The sequence below is a fragment of the Macrobrachium rosenbergii genome, chromosome 13 (assembly GCF_040412425.1).
Source record: "Macrobrachium rosenbergii isolate ZJJX-2024 chromosome 13, ASM4041242v1, whole genome shotgun sequence".
Taxonomy (NCBI): domain Eukaryota; kingdom Metazoa; phylum Arthropoda; class Malacostraca; order Decapoda; family Palaemonidae; genus Macrobrachium; species Macrobrachium rosenbergii.
This window is the reverse complement of record NC_089753.1, coordinates 27,840,074-27,865,150: the sequence shown is the minus strand read 5'-3', so window position 1 is coordinate 27,865,150 and position 25,077 is coordinate 27,840,074. Positions and strand designations below refer to the sequence as shown.

General features: G+C 36.8%; 1 protein-coding gene across 4 annotated transcripts in view; it reads left to right on the top strand.

The window, feature by feature from the left end:
* Positions 1–14,877, top strand: part of LOC136845079 (serine-rich adhesin for platelets-like) — a 33,157-nt gene extending 18,280 nt beyond the window's left edge. For 2 of the 4 annotated variants that reach the window (XM_067114911.1, XM_067114908.1), the window contains exons 10-17: positions 199–322; positions 1,456–1,640; positions 2,868–2,984; positions 5,511–5,681; positions 5,920–6,129; positions 6,231–6,344; positions 7,499–8,909; positions 12,906–14,877. In XM_067114911.1, coding sequence (XP_066971012.1) covers positions 199–322; positions 1,456–1,640; positions 2,868–2,984; positions 5,511–5,681; positions 5,920–6,129; positions 6,231–6,344; positions 7,499–8,909; positions 12,906–13,440 — 2,867 coding nt within the window. In that variant the 3' untranslated portion in view covers positions 13,441–14,877. Of the gene's footprint in view, positions 1–198; positions 323–1,455; positions 1,641–2,867; positions 2,985–5,510; positions 5,682–5,916; positions 6,130–6,230; positions 6,345–7,498; positions 8,910–12,905 lie in introns of all 4 variants that reach the window. The other 2 variants (XM_067114909.1, XM_067114907.1) reach the window with 1 other exon arrangement.
* The last annotated feature ends 10,200 nt before the right edge of the window (positions 14,878–25,077 follow it).

Sequence of the window (25,077 nt, the reverse complement as noted above, 5' to 3'; positions counted from 1 at the left end):
TTTTGTATTCCAACATTTTTTACAAAAAGGATACGTTACAGATATAAGTATCTGCCGGGATGATTAGATTCTGTGAGACCTTGTAGTTAAGCAGTCTGGAAATGTGTATAGTATTTAAAAATGTGTATAGTATTTAAATACTAAACTGTTTAGGTGGTCATGATGCATAAAAGAATAATGCTGACATTGTTATTTTAGGTGTTAACGTGTACAGCTTTAAGACACAATTATGTACCAAAGAAAGTTGCTCTTCCCAGCAGTTATGTCACGATTATCATTCTGCCGAAGACAGAAGACGTAATCCCCTGCTTTATAATTACAGGTGACTATTTTTTTTTTCTTTTCTTGTATTTGGTTTTTCATGGGGTCCCTATTTTGAAGGTCATTTTGTGACGGGTTCAACGTGAAAGCTTCCAAAATAGGAAACCCCGTACTGGGGTAGTGTCGTCAGTGCACCTCAACTGGTGCACTGTAGGCATTAATTGGGTCTTGGCAGCATCCCTTCGGCCCCCAGCTGCAAACTCTTTCATTCCTTTTTTGTGTACCTCTGTTCAAATGTTCTTTCTTCCATCTTACTTTCCACCCTCTCTTAACTTTCATTGTTCAACTGCTTTGAGGTTTTCCTCCTGGTACACCTTTAAAACCTTTTTACTGTCAATCTCCCTTCCAGCGCTGAATGACTTCATAGGTCCCAGTGCTTGGCCTTTGGCCTAAATTCTATATTCTGTTCTATTCCAAAGTAGGAAGTGTTTCGCATGGAAATGGTACTTAAAAACAAATTTTTAAAAATCTAGATTTCTAAATTGTTGCTTTGCAATCAGGTATGAGCACTGGACACTTGAAATAACCCAGTGTACTCGAGCCACATTGAAGGAAATCTGATTAAGACTGGTCTTAGAGCTAAAATGCTAAGTCTCTGTAATCATTTAGCCAAGGTCTTCTTGAAACGCAGTGTTTCCCAAAAATTGTTCGACTTACTTGAAAACCGATGCAAAAACAATTTTTTTCCATAGCTGAACACTTTGGCAAGCAGTCAGTTCACTGTCCCACATTTAACCAGCAGAAAAATGGGTGTCCTTTTTTATGAATATTTATAGAGTAGTCTAAGTACCCGGGCAATTTTTCATCAATAACCCATAGTTGAGACTTTCCAAAGGTTCAGTAAACAAAGCAATAAATCTTGACATAAGAAAAAGTAAGAGTAATACTATAGTTCTTATATACATTGGAACTCGTAATCTCCATAGTAAAAGGCCATTTATATCCTGATATTTTAGATTTGCATTGTCCAACCCATGATCATCTGCTAACACTGCTGGCCCCTTATATTTATGCAGAATAAAGTTGTGAGCTTTGGGACAGGACATAAAGGATGTACGTCTTTTCATTGGTGATTTGAAGTTGAATGATGCCTTTGCCTTGACTGGATTTTTACAGTATTTCCTTTTTTTCCAGTTCTACAATGTGTAGAGTGGTCCAGAGTAACAAGGAATGTAATAGACATGAGGAATGTGAAGATGCTCATTCAACTGTGGAAATATTATTTCACAAAACAAAATTTCGCAGTCATATTTGCATTGGATGGTCCACTCTTCGTGCTTGCCCCATGACTGATAAGGTTTGCCCATTTGCTCATCCAGGTAGGTATCCATTTTTGAAGATAGGATAATTGCTAAATCAGGTGTTTCTTTCTACCCTTTGTTGTAATGGGAAAGAATAACAGATTGGGCGATGGAGGAATATTTCACCATTAAATGCAGTGTTTGCCCAGCTATCGGGATTAATTCAACTATAGCCCTTTCAAACCAAGTTTTTTGGTGTTGCTGTACAATAGAGCTATGAAGTCAAGTGCTGGGGACCAATTTTTTGAAGTAAAGAAAATTATTAAATTAATGCAGGGTATTTGGAAAGACCAAATTAAAATGCTTTGTTTCAAATTGCAACTGTTTACAAAAACAATAGTATTCTAGTTCACAGTTTAGTACTGCCCCTGGAGATAAGTTACCACTTGGTGAGTCCTGTGAGTGGAATAGTATAAGCTCAACTAAAGGCTTTGTGGTCTTACCAGTTTTCACAGCTCATTCAAGAAGCCATTTCGGCCAACTTTGTGAGTTGAGCTTTGTGATTTAGCAGTCTCTTGAACTTACTCTTCTTATCTGTCAAATGTATCCTAGCTTATTGGCAGAATGTATGTCCATAGGGTGAGACACATAGTCTTGCTGCTGTCTTGTTTCAGAATAATATTTTATGGTGTGGTACACAGATGAAATAAGAGTCTGGCCTGAAAATCTCAACTTCATTTGTACTGGTTAATGCATTAAGACTAGAACTGGTGGAAACACTGGCAGAGTCACATTTCTTAAGATTTGATTGAAGGAGACAAGGTTAGTGGGTGAAAAATAAGAGAAGGTGGTAGGCCACAGCTGGAGGCCACCTTGAGTACCAATTACGTACAATGTGCTGTCCATGTATACTGAAGGGTTTTTGCTAGAAATATTAAATTGTGTAATCCAGCTCACCTTGGAAAGAATATTTATTGCATGTGATTGTGTGACTTAAAATGGTCTCTTGTCCATTTATAGGGTATTTGAGAACTGTATCTTTGTGTTCTAGTTAAACATTAATGAGGTATAGTAATAAATTTGAAATTATAATGATACCAGTCAAACATTGTTCAGTTTATCTTTAGAAAGGATCAGAAGAAAAATTTGTTTCATATCTAGATGATGTGCTGTAATGATATGAAATACCTACTTGGCAGTTTCCATACACTTCTCTAGCTGTTAAGAGGTTTTGTCAAAGAACCATTAAACTTGTTTTTAATTTTGTATGATTGGAAATTCTTTCAACTAAATTTTATTTTTCAGATTGCCCTGATTTATTTTTTCATCCTGATTGGGAAAATCTGTATGTAGAAGGACTGCACAACACCCTTCTTTTCTTGTCTGGGGCCATTTTGAACCATTTTAGACTTCAGTTACCAGGTGGAGTGTACTCTTTTATATATTTTCAATTTTGGACATTTATACTGTAGAAAATAAATTTTCTATAAACTTTCTACCTCTCTAAATAGAAAAAAGTAGTAGATATAGACGAAGACCAATAGGAAGGCTTATAAGAGAAATCAGGCGTATTGTGTTGAAAACAGAAGGCAGTGGAGAGAATTGATGTTATTGTAATTAAGCCAGGCATTGCTGTTCCTGTCATATACAGGCAGTCCCCGGTTAATGGCAGGCTCGGTTAACAGCGATCCGGTTGTATGGCGCCGATAATTGCGTATTGGCACAGATACATACCTAACAGAGGTGCCGATAACCCCCGAAAATCGCTGAAAAGGCGCCGAAATCGCAGATTTTCGGTTATCATCACACCCTCAGAAACGGAACCCCGCCGATAACCTTGGACTGCCTGTACCATACCAGGGTTTTTCATGGAAAACTTTGAGACTTTTGTCATTGCTGTCATCTTGGACATTCATTGCTAGATTTCACTTGATTTCTAAATCCTGAGTTATGAAATCAGTTTTCATTTTAGTGTTTGATGGGGAATGAATTATAGTCTCTTCTTCTCGTCTGTTTTGTGCACTTGTTGCCCGAATTTCCATTATATCCAGGTCTGTGGCCTTCATGTTTTTGTGGGTCCTCCACTAGATTCATTATTTTCTGAGACCTTATTAAATATGTGATTCTTTATTATTGTCCAATTTCAATGTTTTCACTATTTCCCCTGTGTTTGGATTTAAGCCTAATATCATAGTCCAATCCAGCCAAGAGTCAGTAGTTATTATGTATGCCTTGCTGGGTTTAACAAGACTGTCTTTTTGTTTTATATCCTTACCATTACTGTATTCAAAAAGCATTTGTCTCATCTTACCTGCTCATTTTTTAATGTTTTCAGAACTACTAAAGTATTGCATTGTGCAGCTTACCTTTAGCAGGATTACAGTGCTACTTTTCTGCCATAGGTCATGTTTTCAAAGCCATATCCAACCCACGCATCCTCAAATTTTAACTTTCTGTTCCAGAATCACCATTTAGGCTGTCTGCCACTAGTTTGTCGTCTGACTGTAGTACTTAGTTCTTTGCATCTGCAAACCTCTCCATAATGTCTTATACTTTTCTCCATTTGTGGTGTGGTGTGTATACAAAGAACATATGCAGGAACTTCATAACTAAGATGAAGTGTTCATTTTCTCTTTTATTCATGCTATCTATATAGTATCATAAATTTACTGCCTTGTCCATATTTTGTCTTGTGTAACCATTACTACACTGGACTTAAGTTCCCGTGTTTACCAGTTATTGTTATTCTTGCTCTTGCAAACATAAAACCTGTATTTCTCACATTTTATATCTTTGTCATTATTGCTGCATATTTTATTGACCACCTCAGAAGTCTGTTGAACTCCACAGTATATGAGGATGTTCAAATACAAAGGGAAACAAAGGCATGCTCTAAATGCTCTTGCAGTATTCACTGAAGTTTACCAAAGGGTTTTCATGAATAAAAAAAAAAAATTATTATAAATGGTACTTTATAAATTTTCATATTACATTTGAGGTTGCCAAGGATAACATAATGTAATCTATCTCTGTTTGATCTACTAGTTGTGGAATATATAGCCGTAATTTTATTAGGTGAGACTACTTCATAGGGGATCAAATGGTTTACTAATCAAGTCTTATATGTGAAGTCTGTTACAAGAAATTAAAAAGGATCCTATAATGTGCTGTCATTCCCTATGTGCATACACATGCTTTCATCCTCAAAAACTAGGTAATGGCAGTAACAGCTTCATGCTAGCTACCTTGCTATCAGTTACGAAACTCTGGTACCAGATGCATTTCCAAACTAGTGTTGCCAGTGAAGATTTAATTCACAGTTCCCCAAAGATTATTCAAATTTGTGAGTATTTCTGTAAAGTTTGGAAGACAGCTTTTGGATTGTACTCAGTTTTTTAATAGATTTAGCCCAGTTTTGCTCAATATAAGATTAAGCCAAGTTCTTTCTGCTGGTTTTTTCTCTTTTATATATGTAGAAGTAAAGTTGAATTACAGCTAATGTTCACCGATGCTGATTCTAAGAGGGTTGACAATAAAGCAGCAAAAGTAAGTAAATGCTTCAAACTTGATTCATTAAAACTTTATCACAGTTTAATGGTACATATATACCCCATACGGAGATAGTGCCGTCAGTACACCTCATGCAGTGCACTTTAGGCATTACTTAAGGTTCTTTGCAGCTTCCATTGGCCCCTAGCAGCAATTTCTTTCATTATTTTTACTGTGCCTCCATTTATATTATCCTTCTTCCATCTGACTTTCTAAACTCTAACAATCGTTTCTTAGTGCAACTGTGAGGTTTTCCTCTTGTTACACCTTTCAGACAACCTTTACTCTCAGTTTCCCTTTCAGCATTGAATGTCCTCATAGGTCCCAGTGCTTGGCCTTTTGCCTAAATTTTATATTCCTTTCCATTCCAATATTGAATAGAACTTCATATATTTACAGGCTCGCAGAAGGAGATTGATTGCAGTGATCAGCGTTCAATCCCTCATGTCCGTATTTTGGTGATCACTCCATCAGCAGATATGGTGAAACTGTATGTACAGGCTGTGAAGGAACTTGCTCTAACTTGCAACATGGAAGTTGCAGCTGTTACTTTAGAGACAGTAACTCCAGGTATTGAAGTGCTTTTTGTATTTTGATTGATGGTCCTATCTTTTTTGTCTCTCAAACATGGATGTTCCTATTTAATGCTCTATACTTCCTGGGAATGTTAGGTATATCTTGCTCTCACATGGCCTCATTTAAGTTGATTATTAAGGATAATTTGTCTCTTGGTAGATGACATGGAGTCTGTCGTTAGACTCTTGTGTTCTGTAATTGTGTTTCATTAATATAAAGTTTTATTTAGCAGATTCTTCAGTTTTGATTGGGACACCGGCTTCACTCTCAAAACTCCTTGCAGAAGAAAAAAGCAAAACATCACAAAAAAGTCCTTCAGAGAAAGTGTCGGGAACAATCAGCAACATAAGAGCTATAATTCTTGATGATGTATCCTCTGTGTTGAAGGAATTTTCCTCAGTATCATCTCATCAGGCATTGAAAAGATTGTTGAGTGCACCAGGTTAGTGTATTTCTTATTAAAATAAGATAGTAGATTAATGAGCAATTGAAGTTAAGGGCAGTGGGAGACAAATAGCTTCATCATCAGATGTATACTTTCAGGTATCAATAAAGTGGCAGTTTCAGAAGTGATCAGTTTCAGTGAAGTACACAAAACCAGTAGGCTCTTCAGTTGCAAGTTGAAAGAGCTACCAGTCCGAGAACAACCTCAGTCTGGTAAGTAATAATTTAGGGTATTCTGACAGCTGTTTTTTCCTCTTTTAAGTTATCTGAAGAATTCTTAGGCAGTTATATGTTCCATTTTCAGGATGATTTGAAATTCATTACAATTTCATTACAAGAATGACAGGTGATTATGTTCCAGTGAATATTTTGTGGTTGAGTAATCCATGGTGATTCTCTCTCTCTCAGTTGGTCACTTGAGCAGGATTAAATGATCAATATAGTCTATTTAACAAACCAGTATAACAGGTAGCCCTTATAACAGTAAGGGGCTCGATTATCTGCCTGATACTCGACACCATGCCCTATGTTTTGGTTGCCTGTGATGGCTAATGAAGCCCTAGTGAGTAGGATGGTCACATCAGTCATCATTTCAATATCTAAATCAGGACCAGTCTGAAACTGCTGTTAGTGCAGATTTTGGTGGTGGTAGTAAATATTTGTTCACTAAAGCCACAAATTTGAATGTTTTCCCATAAGGAAAATAACAGGTATTATCTCAAGTAAAGTAATAACTAAAAGTTGAATATAAAAAATTCCAGAGTACTGTGATACCAACCTGATGTTGTTAATGAAAATGTTGGTTATTCAGTGGAGCTGATATAACACTAAAGAATTGATAATTGTTCCCAGGAGTGTGAATGCTAGTCACATTTTGCAGCCCGAGCATTTCATGACCTTAATTTACATTTGTGTAGGTTTTAGGGATAAACTGTTAGATAAATTATCGGGCGTTCTTGTAGAATTTTGAGTTTGTCATTTGAACACATTATTTTGTAAAAGAATAGAGAGAACTTAATGTCGTTCAAAGACATTACCAAGCGCAGTTGAGTGAGTAGCTTATGTTCTATAATTTGTTTGATGATATATTTATAGTTGTAACTGTCATTGTGGTCACCTATTCACAGAGGATGGGTCTGCCACGTGGAGTTCTTTCCCCATTGTTGGAAAAGACATGTATTACATTAATGCTAAACAGCCTGATGCATTCACTCAGTGGAGGAAAAAGTGTAACGAAAAATTTGTTGCTTTAAATATGAACAGGGGCACTTATCTGTTTGGGTCCCTTAGTCAAGATTTTTTTCTATCAAGATCACATCCATTCCTAATGATGATGCTCTGTTGAATAATGTTTCATTCTATTCCAGATAGTATAAAAATATCCAAGGAAGTGTATGAATCTGCTGCTCTGAGGATCCCAAAAAGAACATTTTCTCCAGTTCAAGATCAAGCATGCTTAAGCACTTTATCCACACCGCCTCTGGGTAAACTTCTCGACAAATCAAAGTCTGGCAACGTTACGCACATGCCAACTGTTGCTCATGCACAGAGGTATGATTTAATAGATGAAAGTGCTCCACTTTCACCAGTGTCCGATACTGAAACAGTATTGTATAGTTGTGGTGGAAGAAGTCCCTTGCAATCTTCGTCCCCTTCGTCATCCACGTCAGCCTCTCCAAGAAAGGGTTTTGAGTCTGAGAAATCATTAAATCTGCCACAAGAGCCATTATTATCAGCAAAGAGGCAACGTACATCACATTCATCAAGAGGTGAAGTATCATCATCCCAGTGCAGAAAAAAATTGAGGTCTTCATACTTTTCAAGGGACCATTCACCATCTTCCTCATCATCATCAAGAGATTATCCATCACATTATGCATTTCCTAAGTATAATGAGAACTTTTTGGAAGACGGTTTATCTCAGAGACATAAGAGTAAGCCTTCTAACAGAAGGCATAAGTCCTTTCATCACAACTCGGAAGATGAATTGTCACCATTGTCAGAACATAGCACAAGAAAACATTCCAGGTCGAATTCACACAAACGTAAGAGTCAGTTACCAGAGCAGTCGCCTAGAAGGTGGAAAGCATCATCCAGACATGGTAATCATTCATCAGACAGACACACTCAAAGACACGAAAGCCGGTCTCCCAAACGATCGTCTAGACGAAGGAAGAGGTCCTCAGACAGATCTGAGAAATACAACAGCAAGTCTCCAGAGGTGTCTCCGAAAAGAAAACGTTACCACAGCAATGAGTACGAAGAACGTAGACTGCACCATTCCAGTTCCCAAGATTCAAAAAAGAGACATAAGTGTAAAAAACACTTGAGTAAGCACTTTTGTTCATCATCCGTAAGAAAAAGAGAAACTAGTCTGTCTTCAATACTACTGAAAGAAGAGCTGCCAAAAGATGATGGGAAGGGAAAGAATGGTCTTGAAGATGCTGCCACTAGGCCATCATACCGCGTACAAAAACCCAGCGACACAGACGTACAGTCAGCACCACCTTTAAAGAAGCAAAGTAATTCAAAAGAAGTAGGAAAAACCAATCGTTCTACAGCTAAAGAGGCTTCATCTGCAGCTACTCAGCTTTTGAAACCAGAAGAAGGGCCAGTATTACTGGACAAAGTTCCATCTTGGGGTGAAGTTACTAAACACCAATTCCAACAGAATTCATTAGTATTGAAGAACAAAGACGTACTCTCAAGAGAATCGTGTAAAAAGCCTGAGAAAGATATTGCAACCTCTAGTATGCCATCACCATGTGAAACTTGCAGGTAGGTTATGTCGCTGAGCAAAGAACAAGTTTTTATTTGTGTTAAATTTATTTTCAGTTTATGCACATGCAAAGTATCTTCCTCTTCCTTATCGCTAATATTTGCTCATTTAATATTTCACATATCTGTATTGTACAACACACACACACACACACACACACAAACTCGGGTAGGAGGAATTAAGGAGAAAGTTCATTATTAATTATTGTTCACAGTTGTAAGGTTATATATAATCAGCCATTGATGTAAGCTGGAGATTGGTTCACACACACACACACACACGCATATACACATTTGGGTCTCAAAATCCACATACACTCAGGGCCCTTGTATGAAAGATATAGTGAAAGGCATTTGCTTACATATACCTATAAGCAAATGGACTTGAACCTACAAGCATTGTCCTATGTACAGTACATACTTCAAATTCATGAAAATTATCTATGTTGTTCCTATCAGGATACAAACCATTGCCTTGAATGAGGAGGGTCTTCAGCACAGAAGCATGAAGGGCTGTAAACTTTGAAACAAGGGTACACTGTGGTGGAGGATGGGGGAGGGTTGTGCATTAATACCCATGCTGTCTGGGCACATTTTATTAGACAGGGATGAGAGTAAATCCTAGGGTATTTGTTATACTACGTTTGTTAGAGAATGATGACAAAAAATAAAGTCTGCACCTACCCAGACAGATGCCAGCTTTAAAAGCTTAGTTATGTATGTAGTACACATCAACTACAGTATTGTAGTTTTTTCTTCTTTCAGCATATTGTTTTTATTAATTACTTGAAAGAGAAGTGTACAGAATATTAATTGTAGAGAAAATGTTCATGATTTTGCTTGCATCTCATGCTGTTAACATTCACCAAAATGCAAATTCTTATCTTTGAGAACTCTTCTAAGATGATGATGAAGATTGCTGTATGGTGCCTACATTGCTGATATAATGTTTTGTGTGGCATTTGGGAGGTGGATAATGATGCTGCTCTCAGGATATTGGGAGGTTGAAGGTCAAAGCTTCACAGTCAAAAACATTGAGAAAGGGGGCTGTTCGTTGGTTCTTTGTTTTCAGACTAAATCTTGCAGTATTTTGTGTTCCTCAGATGAAATTTTTGAGTCAAAATTGTGGGACTTTACTCCTCAGAAGTCTTCTGTATCATGATCATTTGGAGAGCATTTCATTAAATTGAGTTCTTCATTGGTAAAGGTTCTCGTATTGCTCTGTATGTTCTGTCGAGACCATATCAGAGAATTTTCCCCTACCATCATTGATTGAAATATTTAAGATCAATATCTGCTTGTGTGTTGGTGTAGTAAAACTCTGAATTCATTGACTACCTCGCTCCATAATGAATTTCAGCCTGCAGTGGTTGTGTTTGGCTCTGATATCTACATCCTTGGCTGTAAGGTTAACTACATCAGCAACTGAGGAGTTCCTCCAGGTGTAAGTCATATCAGTCATAGATAGCCTCATTCACAGTCTCTTGTCCCCTTACTCTGTCTCTAGTCTGCCAAAAAGATGAGCAGTAGTTAACCCATTCCATTTGGATCCATAGGTAGAAACCAACTCGCTGTTCATGAGTTTGTAGCGATGGTAACATCTCGGTCAGAATTTCCCTGGCGTGTTTGCTTGACAGGTTTCCAGTCACTCAGTCGTTGATCATTCTTATTTCTCCATATTCATGTGCTAATTCACCTATTTTCAGCCTTTACGGTGATGGTTGGACATTTTTTTATTTCTCTCTAGAAGTCAGAGTTTAGGAGCACTGATATCCTTGGCATGCCTCATCACCCTACATTTACCAGTAAATGTAGCAAGTCATATACTTTACTATACTTGAAGCTATTTATCTTCAAGTACAAGTTTTCAAAATGTCCGAATCATCCCTACCCATGGTGATGATTCAGGATGATTTGGACAATTATTATAATTGACATTTACCTTCAAGTCAGATGATAAATGAAACAGAAATACCATACGAAGTGTTTTATTGAAATAATCATAAACTAAACTTGAAATATCCTTGCCACCAAATTCTTAAATGACCAAAATTTACTTGAAATTATTCTCCCCATGAGTAAAAACCAAACATAAATCGTAACTCAAATACTTGAAATTTGTTGTGCCTAAATATTAAAGTTGGCCTAACGAATATTGTATCCTGAAAAGCAAAATTTGAAATACCCTGCTTTCTTTTCATACTCTGTTACTGGGTTTGCACTCCAGTTACTGCCTCTTTACCAATAGCTTCATCCTCAATTTGAAATTTAAAACTAGTCAAATTTCTGTTGATTCATCACCCTCTCTATTGCTGATTAATTTGCCTACATTGACTTTGCCACTGGATCTTCCCAACAAGAACAAAAGTCCTCTGGGACTTTATCAATAAAACCCACTTCTGTGTCCTATCTCCTCCTCTGAGATGTCAGAAGAATTATTGTTAAGAGCTGTCAAGAGATCTTCAAGATAATGAAGGTCTTCATCATCTCCTTTTTGTATTTTTCTTGCTTTTAATGTTCTTGAGGTACTCATGTGAGGTGGTTGTGCTTTTAGGTGGTGTAGTTGGTTTTTGGCCTATCAGTCACAAAAGCCCTGGCAAAGTGACTTTCTTGAAAAACATCAGTGCAATATGGGTGAATGCCAATGGAATGGAATCCAGATTTGATATTCACATTTTAATTTATAATTAGGGGGTTCTTGATGGGTTTTGAAGTGCTTTAGAAGTAAAGGTAATTTGGAACCAATGAATGCATATACACAAAATATAACTTAAATAATTTGTGAAAATCTTTTGTTTCAGAATTCATAATTAGTAAAGGTTTGCTGAGGATGATTGATACACCTAGAATTGAATCATCCCCCATATCATAACCATTTGATGACTTTCAATCTTAGCTACAACATCTTAGTCATTAGTACAAATTCACACCCAAAGCTCATAATCAGCTTCCTTATCATATTCACTACACCAAAATGATTAGCAAAAAATTACAAGGGTCCTAAAGTAAACAACCAGTCCATGTGTTGAACAAACTCGCGATTTCACGTGATTTCTTGTCGGACCATCCAATCATCACCGCTCTCCCCACATTACTCCTTGTGCTTGTTGTTGGTGTAAAGCCTCCTCCATATTGAGCAAGACATATTCCAACACCAGGTTGAGCTTGGTGTAGAGTATTTGCATTTTGTCACAGTGGTTAGTGCTGAATATGATACACCTTGCTTCTTTCAACTTTTGCATATTGTATTACAAAAATTTAGGACGGGTCACAACTCGAGATTTTGAGGGCATGCCTTGTTCTTGAAAGAGAGGTGTAAACCAGTTTTAGTATTTTAAGTAATTATTAGACATATACTGTAATAGGATGTCTGACATGATCTGAGGGTGACCTAGGATTCAATCGAGTTCCTGGTTCTGACACTGCTTCATGAGGTACACCCAGTCTCTAAATTGCCAAGCCTTATGAATAGTCATACTCCTCCTTGATAATTTTTTTGGTATATTGCAAAATAGTGATAATTGTGTACAGCATATTTAAATGTGTAAATTAGAATGCTGTAATTTTTATACCATAGATAAAATTCATTGATCCACAAGGCATTTCCTTTTCGTGCTCTCAAGAACAACAGCATTTGTGTACTGAAGCCTGTTATCCAGTGAATGAGATTAAATTGCTCTCCTGGCAGCTCTTCCTGACTGGTGCCACTTTATTTAGCATCAGTAACAAGATGTGATTCAGCAATGGTCTGCTTTGTGGATCTATGAAAGGAAGGCATGTCGAAACAGTAAATTTTATGTAGTCAACCTAATTCATAAATTTTTATATGCCATATTGTGACTTCTAGTGGTAAATGCCTTTCAGTACATTTTAAGAGTTTCAAGTTGATTGCATGTTGAAGACTGATAAGTTTTAATTGTAAATTGCCATAATGTAATGTGCTTTGCCTTAAAGTTATAGTTTATGAAGAATATTATGGTAGCCTATGTTTTTCAGAATTAAATTTGATCCTGTAACTGACGAGGAATTTTTGAAACTTGAGAAGACACTGAAAGAGATGCATACTACAGATTATCAAGTCTTCCTAGATAGTCCTGAAGTTCATCCTGATTATGACTCAAGCTACATGATGTTTGAACAGTATTACCAGCAGCGATATGGTGACGAGGGTAGTAATGAAAAACGTGAATCTGTTTGGAACATGTTTTGGGCAGAATTGGTTCGTGACCAAGAGATTGAGGAATGGACAGTAAAAAGAGAAGGTTTGTTGAAGCATTTCGAGAATGATAGAAAGCAGAATTGCAAATGCGCCTCAAAGGTAAAAGAGAGTTTGAGGAAGAAAATGAATACAGTAGTGATTCGTCGGATGTTATCTTTATCTCTGAAAGTATCCCCTCAAATTCCAAATCTCTTCCTAATGCACCAGGTTCATTATGTCTTGCAAATCCATCATCTGTGGCAGATGATTCAGAAGGTATTAGGAATCCACAAACATCTGCATCAAGCAGCATGGAGGACAGTAATGGGCTAGTGTTGAATCTGACATCTGAAAAAGATTTGGACCCTCTGTTATCCGAATCTCTAACTGCACTCAGTGAAGTCTGTGACTCATTAGGCGAGTTTTTTGGATCTTTGATAAAGAAGGTTATTGGGAGGGTGAGGGAATTCAGAAATACCAGAGAAGCTTTTCTCTACCTGGGTAAGAGAGATACAATTAAACTGCTGGAAATGACCGAAGAAAAAATAAGAGGTGCCAGCATTACAGCTGAAGGTTCCGAGAAAAGCAAGTTATTTTATGGTGGCCAGTTGATAAAAAGACTCGTCCGTTATGCATCGCAAGCCAGTACAAGTTCTGAACTTGATATCAGCCAGCTCGCAAAAGCAACTATGAATCAGGATACGTCTGTTGTTCTAAATATGATTAGAGAAAGAATGAAAACACGTGGCATAAAAGATCCCCCTGTGGATACTGTTCGTTAAGTGTATTCAGAAGTTTCCTCTTGGTGGGTGAAAGCTGTCCTTAAAGCTATATGAATGTATTGGTGTTTCCAGGAAGGGACAGTTTATTTATTTTTTTTAAGAGGAATTCCTAATAAGGCTGTGATTTACTTTACTGTTAGCTAGTTATAATTACCTTGGTCTAAAATGCTCCCCCATATTTTTCTTACACGAATTGTACACCGGAAAAATATTTGGAGTGTTTTTGATTGGACATTTGAGACCACTAGATGGAAGAAAAAATACTATTGTGGAAAAGGAAAAGAGTTATGTTACTCGGAGATTATTTTTTTATTTTTTTTTTTGCAGCAGCATCAATAGGTAATTGGCTGCATTTTTTGGTTTTAAATATGCATATGTAGTAGGTGTTTTGCAGTGCCAGTATTCAGTACTTATTTGTTTAATAACTTTGGAAACATTATTCACCTTTGTTTGTTCTCAGTTTTTGTTAAGTATATATTTAATTCTGTCACATATCATGTATGTTGATTGGAGTTTATTTTTATATTTTTTAATACTGTGCCATTTAAGATTTTCACTAGATATTAAATGGAAAGATTCTTGATAGCAAATCAGCCATTGAAAGATTTTGAAAAATTTAAGTTTCAAAGTACTTGGCAGCATTTTAAAAACTGCAGGTTTCAAAGGATATCTTTAAGATCAAAACCCAAGTGTAAGACTTGGGGAAAACTTTTGCATTTTATTTTCTTTATACTAGGCAGTATTTTAAAGACTGCAGATTTAAGAGCATACCTTCATTAAGTTCAAAATGCGGCGGTAAGATTTGGGAAACTTTTGCAGTTTATTTTCTTTATACTAGAGTTGGTAAGATATCAAATGGCTGGAAGACATGCAGGTATTTTGTTGCCTTTACAGAGTAGTCGGTTTTCCAAAGTTTGTCGTTTTTGGATCTAAACAACAACATTGTCAGATATTTTCATAATGTTTAAATAAAAAAGTATGGTTGAAAGTAATAATGTTCTTTACAACATTAGCCTGCATGCACTTGAAGAGGAAATATCCTAACTACCAGAGGATTCTACAAACCGTGAAAAATTTAAGGACTTGGGCTTGGAAGAAAACAGCAATGTGACATTCATGAAAGGTCTCTTAATGACACAGTACTCTACAAAAAAAAAAAAAAGTAATACTGAGAAGCCAGATGTATCAGTAAGATCAAAATTATAAAAAAAAAGATGAAACTACTCGGCCCTCAGGAGCAAAACAATGTAAGAGCAGAGAAGTGATGAGACTAACCATGAAGCAAACAGTTGACTCCTAAATCCAAGATTGTAATGAAGCTATTGCAATGTCGGGAAATCATCTGACGAAGAAAATGTAGAAGATTAGGTAGGTATAAGTACAAGAAGTCAAACTCCACATTTTGAGCTAATGAAGAGGTTCAGTTGGCACCAAATGGAGATGAAATGATTACCAAACTAAATAAACACTACCCAGGATCCTTGAACAAATTACATGTAACATTGTCATTGTTCTATTAATGATAGAAGAACACGACTGTAAGATAAAGCAGACACTCTGAAAGCAGATCACTCGTGTGCAATACACACACAACATTATAAGAATCTAAAATTGAAGACCAAAAAGTGACAGAAATGTAATGGAAAAATAGAACACGCTACACTATAATGAAAAATTACAAATACAATTCATAGATGATAGTCAATACGCATACAGGAAGCAGTTATGTACCTGCAAAACTCTTTTCAACTTGACATTCCATTTGCAAGGGAATGTTGATAAGGGTTTTGAGTGTAGAGTATGTTTACATAAATCGCCTTAGGCCAGCATTACTAAAGCTTCTTTGCTGCAACCACTTTCATTACTTTTACTGTACCTCCATTCATATAATCTTTTTTCCATCTTGCCATCCACCCCCTCTTAACAAATATTTCATGGTGCAACTGCGAGGTTTTCCTCCTGTTACACCTTTCAGACCTACTTACTCCAAATTTCTTTTCCAGCGCTGAATGACCTCATCATAGGTCCCAGTGCTGGGCCTTTTGGCCTAAACTCTATATTCAGTTCAATTAAAAAATCAACAACTAATGTAAATCGCATTTGCCAAAAAAGTAGTGATGTTGAACCAGTACTATTTTATTACCTGAATATGTGAGATGAAATACATTGTTTCACATGCTCTTGATATTAGTCTACCAAAAAAATTTTTTTTTTTTTTTTTTTTTTTTTACTACTACTACTACTACTACTACCATGGTAGCTCAACATGCATGAGTGTAGTCTAAATTAGTTGATGTGGCTATCTGTTAAGGAAATTGCAGATTATCACAGTGTATAGTTAAATACTTTTAATGAGCAAACACGTAAGAAACTCTGGTAGAACTGTGGAACAACTCCGCATAGGGTATTACCTTGGAAATTTACTTTTTCTATAGTATTTTGGTTGCTTAAATAGATTTTACCATAATTTTTTGTCGGTGTTGACTATAATTAACCTCAGAACTGATATGTTATTGTATGCTGGACAGCTTGGAATGCAGTCGCGCATGTGTAGTGTCATGGGGAACTTTTGGTTAAAAGTGGTTTCCTTCACCGGGTTTGGGTCCCCTGACTAAGTAACACGGCCTACTAGGTTAGGTTAGGGTACATAAGGTTGGTTTGGTTCCGTTTACGATAAATCTCCTTAGCCATACCCTTCATGAACACATGGCTCCCTAATGACTTGAGAATGCGCGGAACCGTTCAATACGTCCAACATAACAGTATTTCCCCTCCCAAAACCCCGAGATCCACACGGTCCCAACATTGTTGGATAGATTTGTTTAATAAAAAGTATAGGAAAAATAAATTTCCAAAGTAATGATTCGTGCGGAGCTTTCATGCAGAACTACAAACATGCCAGGGAACCAGCAATTAAAGAGTAGTGTTCCCTAAATTGTCGTTTTCTTTAACTGCTTTATACATACATTTTCGTTGCACCAAATAGTTTAGTTGGAATGAGACAATTAATTGCAAAAGTGTCGTTAAAATTGGTATCGTGCCATTGTTTTGGCAACAAGTTGGAATCGGACATCAGTTGCTTGCAAACAGCTCATATGATCACTCCGGGTCTGTCATGTTCACGCCGATGTAGCTGTGTGGAAAGTTACATAGCACGCGATTTTTTTCAATTACATTATTCCAATAAAGTACAGTATATATGAAAAAGTACGAGTGGATATAATGAATACAATTAAAACACCTGTTAGTGTCTTATTCCAAGAATGATTTGAAACCACGAGAAATTTTGAAACAAAAAAGCTCTAGACATTACTTAAAGTTCTTTGCGGTGTCCCTTCGGCCTATAGCTGCAACCTCTTTCATTTCTTTTACTGTACCTCCGTTCATTATCTCTCTTCCATCTCCTGTCCACCCTCTCCTAACAATTGATTCAATAGTGCAACTGCGAGGTTTTCCTCCTGTTACACCTTTCAAACCTTTTACTGTCATTACCCGTTTCAACGCTGAATGGCCTTAGATACCCCAGTGCTTGGCATGTGTGCGTAAAACCTATAAATCAATCAATCAATTATTTAAACTTACCATTTTTAACACGTGTTGCGTGCTGTAGATGGTTTACTGATCCGTGGTGTGTTTGTATGTTTGTTTGAGTGAAAATACTTGTTTATAGTAGTTGGTTTAGTTTCAGGAAGCTTCCTCGAAGCAAACATTATTTGAAGTCATTAGAGTGTCCCTTGCTTACTTTCTGTTGCCATTCATATGTATAGTATATTCATCCAATACGGTACTGTCTTTTACATATCAGTCATTAAACCAGTTTTACCACTGGTAAATCGGTTACCTGAAATTGTCGTTAGTAAGGCAAGTTAGTAGACCAATATTGTGATTAGATATTGCCATTAGAAACTCACTTAAACGGATTTGTAATTAGTGGGTCCGTTACGTATCTGGACAGAAACAAGTAAGAGCTCCGCATGCATTGTTACCTTGGAAATTGACTTTGGAATTTCCATAGTATTTTGGTTGCTTATCAAGAATTTACGGTTATTTTTTGTCAGTCGACTGTAATTAACAAGTAATTAACCTCAGAAATTGTTTTTGTATGCTGGCCATCATGGAATGCTATCGCGCATGCGCAGTGTTATAGGGGAACTTGAGGTAAAATGCAGTTTCTTCACCGGGGGCAGAGCCCCTTGCTAAGTAACACGGCCTAGGTTAGGGTGCGTTAGTATGGGTCCTTTTATAATAGATTTCCCTAACCAATCCCTTCTTCAACATATGGCTCCCTAATGACTTTCATATTCGCGGAACCGTTCCATACAGTCCGTGCGGAGCTGTTACTTGTTACTTAGAAATACCCGTATCTGATATAGTTGTCGTATCAATCACTTATGACCTAGAGTATGTCATTTACTTATCCAACTGCGTTCAATGACAGATTACGACCATCAGAATGAGGACACCGATATCCATGTGGTGGGAGTTGAGGGCAATGTTAGATGAAGAAGAAGAAGAAAGCGGAAACGATGACGACACAATTGTAAACAAAGGTGGGTGTTTGGTATCATGAGATTCTCAATATCTATGAAAAGGCCGTTTTTTGATCCGCTAAGAATATTAATTGCAGAAAGAAGGAAGAATAAATAGAGTTCATTAAACAGTGTGAGATGACAGATGAAACAGTGCGTAAGAATATCAAAGAATGAAAGATAATACGCGAAACAATACTTAAGAATTTTAAAATACACTAATATGTATCAAATTTGAAATCGCAGAATAGGAAAGTATATTATTTAACTGACAGATTGCTAACGTCATTCTAAGGCGAGGCAAGACAATCAAGGCTTGCCTGATGATGATGTTCAACGGAATACTTGCATCAGGTGCTCGGGTGAACTTTGGTGATGTAATAAATTCGTAGAAATTATTTGCCCTAAAGCTTAGAATATATTGACAGCAAGTGTGTGTGTGTGTATATATATATATATATATATATATATATATATATATATATATATATATATATATATATATATATATATATATATATATATATATATATATATATATATATATATATATATATATAGTGTATCATCAACCTAAAAACCAATGAACAAATAATCACTGGTTATATGGGTCTTTTCCGGACATAGTAAATATACGTACAACATTTTGGACTAAAAATAGAAATGTCCTAACGCTACGTCTGTTCCTTGAATGCTGTAAATTGGGAAATACGCAATGAAACGTAAAAGTATTGCGGACAAGGGAATTCTGCGCATCTTTTCCCGCGTTAGGGGAAGCTTCAGGAAAATAATTATCATTCGCCGAACTGTTGTTGCAACGCGGTAACCCTAACGCCTGTGACGTCACAATAAACATTCGGTACGCGTGTACCCAGATCGTTCTTGCTCGTAATATGGTAAGATGTTTGTGTTATGTATTCTCTATAACGAAGCAGATGAAGCAAAAACTCTATTTTAACGTAAATTTGACAAGCGTCCTCCCAAAATGAGTTATATCAAGTCATGGATAAAAGGTTAAATAGCAACTCATGGCCCTCAACTCAGCCGCGGTTGAACCCTGGTATGACGTCAGAGCAAAACCACCTCCTGCCACTTGGATTTTTTTTTTTTTTTTTTTTTTTTTTTTTAATTCCGCAAATTCATGGGTTTCATTTTGTCAATTTGTGATATCGATAATCAGACGTATTGCACCGATGCTATTTGTTTCAAACGCACTTGTAAATCATCCTTAATTTAAAACATTCTTTGCTTATTTAGCCCAACGAACACAAATCTCTGCGTGTATTGGTAACAAAACAAAACAGAGAGAGAGCTAGAGAGGCGGGTAAGTTGAGGCTTTTTGTTGGGTCCTTTGGTTTGAAGATGATGATCTCAGTTCCCTGAATACCCTTGGCGGAAAACTCCCAAGAAAGACTTTGTTGCTCTTTTTCGTAAGCGATGGAAGATAATATCCTGTGGGAGATGCAGGGAGGATGGTGGTTGGTGGGGGGAAGATGGTTGTGAGGGGGAATGTAGGCCTATTTATAATGCAAACTCCACAGTTTTAACAAGCTGACAGTCAGCTTTTGATAAGTTTAGTTTCATGAACTGCCATATTGCTTTCACTTTAATCCATGTGATTATGCATATTTTAATTATAATTAATAGTTCTGCTCACGTTGATTGAGTCACTTCCCTTAAGAGAGGAATTATTTTCGGCCTTTTCCGAAGTGGTGCTTAACTATTTCCGCTTCTCAAATGGGTGCGCTGATGGTTTAATTCCTTGTGTCATCCGCCTAGCCAACCCACTCTCTCTCTCTCTCTCTCTCTCTCTCTCTCTCTCTCTCTCTCTCTCTCTCTCTCTCTCTCTCTCTCTCTCGTTAATAGCATTAGTAGTTGAAAAGTTGCGGGCTTTCATTTCTGTAATAGTTTGTTATTGATAATAGTTTAAAGAGAGAGAGAGTTGCAGTTTTTTTTAAGTTTTAGAGAAATTCCCGTAGATTTTATGAAGAACTCCTTAGACTTATAAGAGCAGAGATAAATTTTAAGTCCTCTGAACTATAGACCTATATTGCAGAATTCGGCCCACTTGAGTTGTTGGGCAGCTTTGTTTCTGGTCTGTTATTGGGTAGGTGCCCGTTGCCGGAACTTGCAGCTGGCCTTGGGATCTGGCGAGGTGAGACCCGCAACTTAAAATTGAGCAGAATTATTGAAAACATCGCACTTGTCATATCGTTCACGGCACTGTTATGCTCGATTGATTTTTCCCCCGTTTCTCGCTCTGCACTGCATGTTGTTATAATAGGCCGAACGTCGTTAAAAATATAATTATTTATAGCACTGATTTATAGTGAAATGAACTCACGCTGCGTGTTAATATCGAGATATTCGTCTATTTATTGCAAAAGACCGTTCTGTGCTCGTGAATATGCAAATACTTCCGTTATTGACTTAATCCTAGGGACTTCGGCCTAAATACGAACTTCCCTCCAACCACCTTGTTCTTTGCGGTAGCCATAGATCGGAAGTCGTGGCTATAATGTCGGAAGTCGATGCACAGGGAAACTTGCTCGCATAAATAATGCCCCGTAAATGTCACGAGGATAATGTCAGCGATGGGAGGATTTAAAATTTCATTGTATTTAAAGTTTCATTGTATCAGCTGTTCCGAGTATGGATTCGCGTATCTCACAACTTCCGCTCCCGCCTGTCGCTGATTCTCTCTCTCTCTCTCTCTCTCTCTCTCTCTCTCTCTCTCTCTCTCTCTCTCTCTCTCTCTCTCTCTGTGTGTGTGTGAACAGCAGGATGAAGAGTACGAGTAACAACAAATGGGGTTTTGTGCCATAAAACTCGTAGACAGACCGACAGACAAACGCCGTGATTTCGTACACAGCAACTATTTTTCCGGTTCGCGCGCCATTTCCTGTTACCATGGCAACAAGACCACTGTTATACCCTTATTCATAAATAAGTGAGGTTATCCTTATCCTAGCATTTTATTAATGTTAGTTTCTTATTTTCAGTTTGATTAAGTAAATATATTTATTATTATTATTACTATTATTGCCAGGACTCGAATACGCGAAAACATTGAAGAGATTATCCTATCTTGAGTCTATCGATCATAAAGAAACCCACCTTCTCTCTCTCTCTCTCTCTCTCTCTCTCTCTCTCTCTCTCTCTCTCTCTCTAGAGAAACAAGTTTATTCAAAAATTTCCTAATTTTTACGTTGATTAAAACAATCTTTAACATTTTATTAATGCTCTCGTTAGCGAAGCCATCTTTTTCATCTTTATATCATCGACAAATGGATATTGTTGTTGTTGTTGATAGAGTCTAATTAATAATAGGAAAAGGCGATTGAGTGTGAAAAGTATAAAATGAAATTATATATAAGAGAATATACGTGGGTAGATATACAGTAAATTGCGGTAAAAAGGTAAAATAAACAAAATAAAAAGGAAAAAACAGAAATTGTCAGCTGGTTTAAAAGACCTTCTCCGGGAACAGAGTTGCACCGAAGCTACTTCCGGTTACCCCTCCCCAACCTCTGTGTCCTATAACTCGCTCCCCACCCCACCCATGCCCCCAACCCTTCCTCCAGTGATTACGCTCATTTCAATAGTCTCATCTCCCGAAATGCTCCGAGCGTTTAAGCTCCATTAAGCTTAATGTTCTCGGAAGCTTATTAGGGTAGAAAAGATATGCTTGGAACGTCTGTGACTCACCTCATCCAAGTTCTTCTAAAAAGGTCGTATTGGATAATGAGCTGAATTGTGTTGCAGTGTTTAAAGGGTTATCTCTCTCTCTCTCTCTCTCTCTCTCTCTCTCTCTCTCTCTCTCTCTCTCTCTCTCTCTCTTTTCTTGCCAGAGAGATTAGTTCAGTTCTTTGTCGTCTCATGAATGAGAAATTCAACTATTCCATTTTCGTTTTTGTCGTTATTAGATAAAAATGGGTATTATTATTATTATTATTATTATTATTATTATTATTATTATTATTATTATTATTATTATTATTATTATTTATTGTTGTTGTTGTTGTTGTTTAAAAAAAGAAAATAAATAAACCTCCTTAGTAACAAAACAGCGTGTGTTACCACAATAGCCTAAACAACGCTGGCATCTGCGCTTATTAACAATGACGGGGCATTATTATAAATCTCCATTATTATTATTATTCGTGGCGTGTTCGTTGGAATTAGATTCGTTTTCCCCACTCTGAATGCGTGGTGTTTATTATTATTATTATTATTATTATTATTATTGTTGTTGTTGTTGTTGTTGTTGTATTATTTTTATGATTATTATTATTACTATTATTTTTATGATTATTTTTATTTTTATTATTATTATTTTTTATTAATTTTTATTATTTTAGTATAATTATTTTTATGATTATTTTTATTATTTTTATTTATTATTATTTTATTTTATTATTATTTTATTATTATTATTATTATTATTATTATTATTATTATTATTATTATTATTATTATCATCATCATCATCCCCTAGCTAATGGAAATAAGAACGTTCCCTTTTCACTTCCCGAGTTTTTTTGACGACAAGAGAGAGAGAGAGAGAGAGAGAGGGGGTCCACCAGCCTCACTGGGTAAGTTCTCACACATCCTTTAAAATAGGCATTCCTCTTGGGCAGGTGGGTCGAAGGTATTCCATTGAAAGCTGACGATGGATTCCGAATCGCCTCCCGAGGGTTGACGTAAGCGTTGTGGGAATGCGTGGGAATATTCCAAGATCATTTATGGGCGGGAAAGTGTAAATAGACTCCTTAATTCTTTCTAGACCGTAGGTACTTGCGAAATCGGTTCGGAAATTAAAATCCATTTGGACTTAATGATTTTATTAATTATTTTTACGATAATCTTAGAGTAGAAATTATTTTTTCGGCAAATTGACAATGAAAATGTATCTTAATTTTAACTTTTAGGAATCTTTATCTCATTATCAGGAGATAGGTAAATTGATAGTGAATATTTATCTTAATTTTAACTATTAGGAATCTTTATCTCATTGTCACAAGATGGATAAATTGATAGTGAATATTTTTCTTAATTTTTAACTTACTATTATTATTATTATTATTATTATTATTATTATTATTATTATTATTATATATTCCTACCAGTGGCCCTTGTCTAGTATGTACAGATAGCACTGAATAATACTAATTTAAACATTATTATTATTATTATTATTATTATTATTATTATTATTATTATTATCTGCTTGCAGAAAGAGCTTGCTTGCATTTCCCCTGTACGGCTTCTGACCAAGATGCTGAGTGCGCTCTCTCTCTCTCTCTCTCTCTCTCTCTCTCTCTCTCTCTCTCTCTCTCTCTCTCTCTCTCACAGCCGGCGGACGCGTGTGTGAGTTCGCTTCTTCTTGATGTTACCGTTTGCTTGCGTTTGCATGTTTGCCTATTTGCTTGTGCTCTCTCGTTCGTCATTCACACACCTGTTTATAATTACCTGTCCTATTATCTCCCGTCTCTCTTACCGGCAGAAAGCGTAGCGGAATCAGACATCTATCACTCTCTCCCTCTCTCTCCACACAAGCTATGACCAACAACAGTCAATTAACTGCCCAGTACTCAATTCAGTGGCAGACCAACAGAGGCTTACTGTAGTGAGCAGAATGTGGTACCGTTTAGCGAGAGAGAGAGAGAGAGAGAGAGAGAGAGAGAGAGAGAGAGAGAGAGAGAGAGAGAGAGAGCGAGAGAGAGAGAGAGCCAGTCTTCTGGGAAGGAGGTACCATGGTGTACTTCGACCCCGTAGGGTGGGGGTTGTAAGGTTCTCTTCAGCGTACCTTTTAAGGCCTGTAGCTGCTATAACCCCTGTTACTGTACCTCCTTTCATATTCTTTCTTCCATCTTACTGTCCTCAACCCTCTACTAACAATTGATTCGTAGCGTAACTGCTTTGAGGTTTTCTCCTGTTACAACTTTCAAACCTTTTACTGTTAATTTCCGTTTTAGCACTGATATGACCTCTTAGGTCTCAGTCCTTGGCCTTTTCACTCTCTTGAGCCCTGAATGTCTGAAAGTGGACCAGTGCTTGGCTTTAGAGCCGAGTTCCTATAAAAAAATCTTTAAATCATCATATATCATTCCTATTTTAACTATTTTGTGTAGGGTTGGTCCCTCATAATGATATATAAAATTCGGGGACTGAGTGGTATATTGTGTGTAGGGAATTTGACGAACTATTAGTGGGCCATCTATGTCGGTGAATGAAAGGGCTGGAGTTGTCCTCAAAAGATTTTAAGGAGAGAGAGAGAGAGAGAGAGAAAGACGTGACGCAATTGACATGTGAAATATGTTGTGTTGCATTTCACAATAGTTTAATAATAATAATAATAATAATAATAATAATAATAACGTGCAAACACTTGTATGAAACGGCACAAAAAATAACATCGTAGAAGAAGCATGTAACAAAAACAAATGAAAACGACACAGATATATGTGCCTGTGTGTGTACATGTGTATGTGTGTACATTCCAAGGTTATTCTTACTTTACGTAATTAAACAAACACCTGTCTGGATTAGGGACGAGCAGACACTCATACGTCGCAAACGGTCCCCATGACGTGGCCATCGACAGAATGATTGTGAATCACGTAGAAGAAGGATCAATGAGATTGCGTTAGGTTGTA